Raw genomic sequence first — 1,383 nt, forward strand, 5'->3', positions numbered from 1 at the left:
CGAAGTTGGGCAAACTGCGGCTGCGATAGTGTCAAGGGGTTAAGTAAAGCTGCGGTCCTTGACACGTTGACATATCATTAAATTTGACGGACATCAATAAGATCATTGACTGAATCCAGTAAAGCGACATGATTTTTTGTAAGTTAAAGAATGGTTGCCAATTGTATCGATTTGCATGTGTTAGTGTTCTTTATGAGTCAGGATTGACACATCATTAATTTTGATGGACGTCAACAAGATAATGGATCGAATCTAGCGATGTGACATGATTCTTCGTAAATTAAAGAATAGTTGCCAATTGTATCGATTTACATGTGTTAGCGTTCTTTTTGTGCCGGGATCAAGTTCTTCTTTTGAGAAATATGGGTTATCGTATCAAAAAAGAGTTTCAAATCTATTTCATTTAAGATTGAGATTTGAGCAGGAATTTCTCCTAGACGAGTGGCTATATTTTAGAATGGTAATTGGTTACTTGGTCGAGCAGCTGCCCTTAACAAGGGAGGAAAGCTGCTCATTGCATCTGAGGTTGACCCTATTCTGATTACTAAAACTAGTGTGCCGCGCAGAGTTGGGTGACCTTAGGCCCCATGAATTAAGGACAAAAAAATTTCAACTCAGTGTCGGCGACTCGTTTTTGCCCTTTATAGTTCATACCAAATCTGCAACTCCCCAATGCAATGGCTGCGAAAGTGATGGGGATTACTAAGAATAAGGACTGCCGAGTTTGCGGGTCGGAGGATCCGATAACCCTTCACAACCTCTGGTACCGGGGCATGTACGGCCAGCTATGCACGGCGTGCGTTCTAGCCCATCACGCGGCATCCTTTTGCCCCATCTGCTTCGAAGTCTACGAGGAAACCAAGCTCCCTCCTCCACACCTTCGTGTCATGTGCCTCCGCTGCCCCGCCGTAGCCCACATCTCATGCGTCCACTCACTCCCTTCTTCTTCATCCTCCTCCTCGGCTCGCTATCACTGCCCTCAATGTTCCATTCCCAATTTCACCTTTTTTAATTTAATTGGCAGTACCGTTCAAAATGGAAATGTGATTACTGAGGATTTGGCCAAGCAATTAGTGGCCGCTGCAAAAATTGCTTCAATGTCTTTGCACAAGGCGGCGGCTATTGCGAGAGAGAACGCTGAGAAGAGAGCGAAGGAGGCGGTGGTGGCTAGAAAGAAAGCTATAGAGGCATTGGACAAGGTCTCCTTTTTGGTTCTCAAAGAGGCGGAGGAGGATTCCAGATCGTCATCCAACTTATAAAGTGCTAGCGGTAGGGTTTCTAGAGACTTTCGAGCTAAATGCTTTCCTTTCTTCCTTTTTATCAGATGAATAGTGTTTGGATTTTTAAACTCTCTGCTATGAGGTTTACTTTCTCAGATGCAAT

General features: G+C 44.3%; 1 protein-coding gene across 1 annotated transcript; it reads left to right on the forward strand.

Moving 5' to 3' along the window:
• Positions 1-677: 677 nt before the first annotated feature.
• LOC111384658 lies at positions 678-1,259 on the forward strand. Its single transcript, XM_023008974.1, has one exon. It carries the CDS (start codon positions 678-680, stop codon positions 1,257-1,259), a length of 582 nt encoding a protein of 193 aa, XP_022864742.1.
• The last annotated feature ends 124 nt before the right edge of the window (positions 1,260-1,383 follow it).

This window comes from Olea europaea, unplaced genomic scaffold (assembly GCF_002742605.1).
Source record: "Olea europaea var. sylvestris unplaced genomic scaffold, O_europaea_v1 scaffold29642, whole genome shotgun sequence".
Classification (NCBI taxonomy): Eukaryota; Viridiplantae; Streptophyta; class Magnoliopsida; order Lamiales; family Oleaceae; genus Olea; species Olea europaea.

Excerpts from the sequence above, each read along its gene's own strand:
- LOC111384658 (XM_023008974.1), top strand. The coding sequence starts at position 678 with ATGGCTGCGAAAGTGATGGGGATTACTAAGAATAAGGACTGCCGAGTT.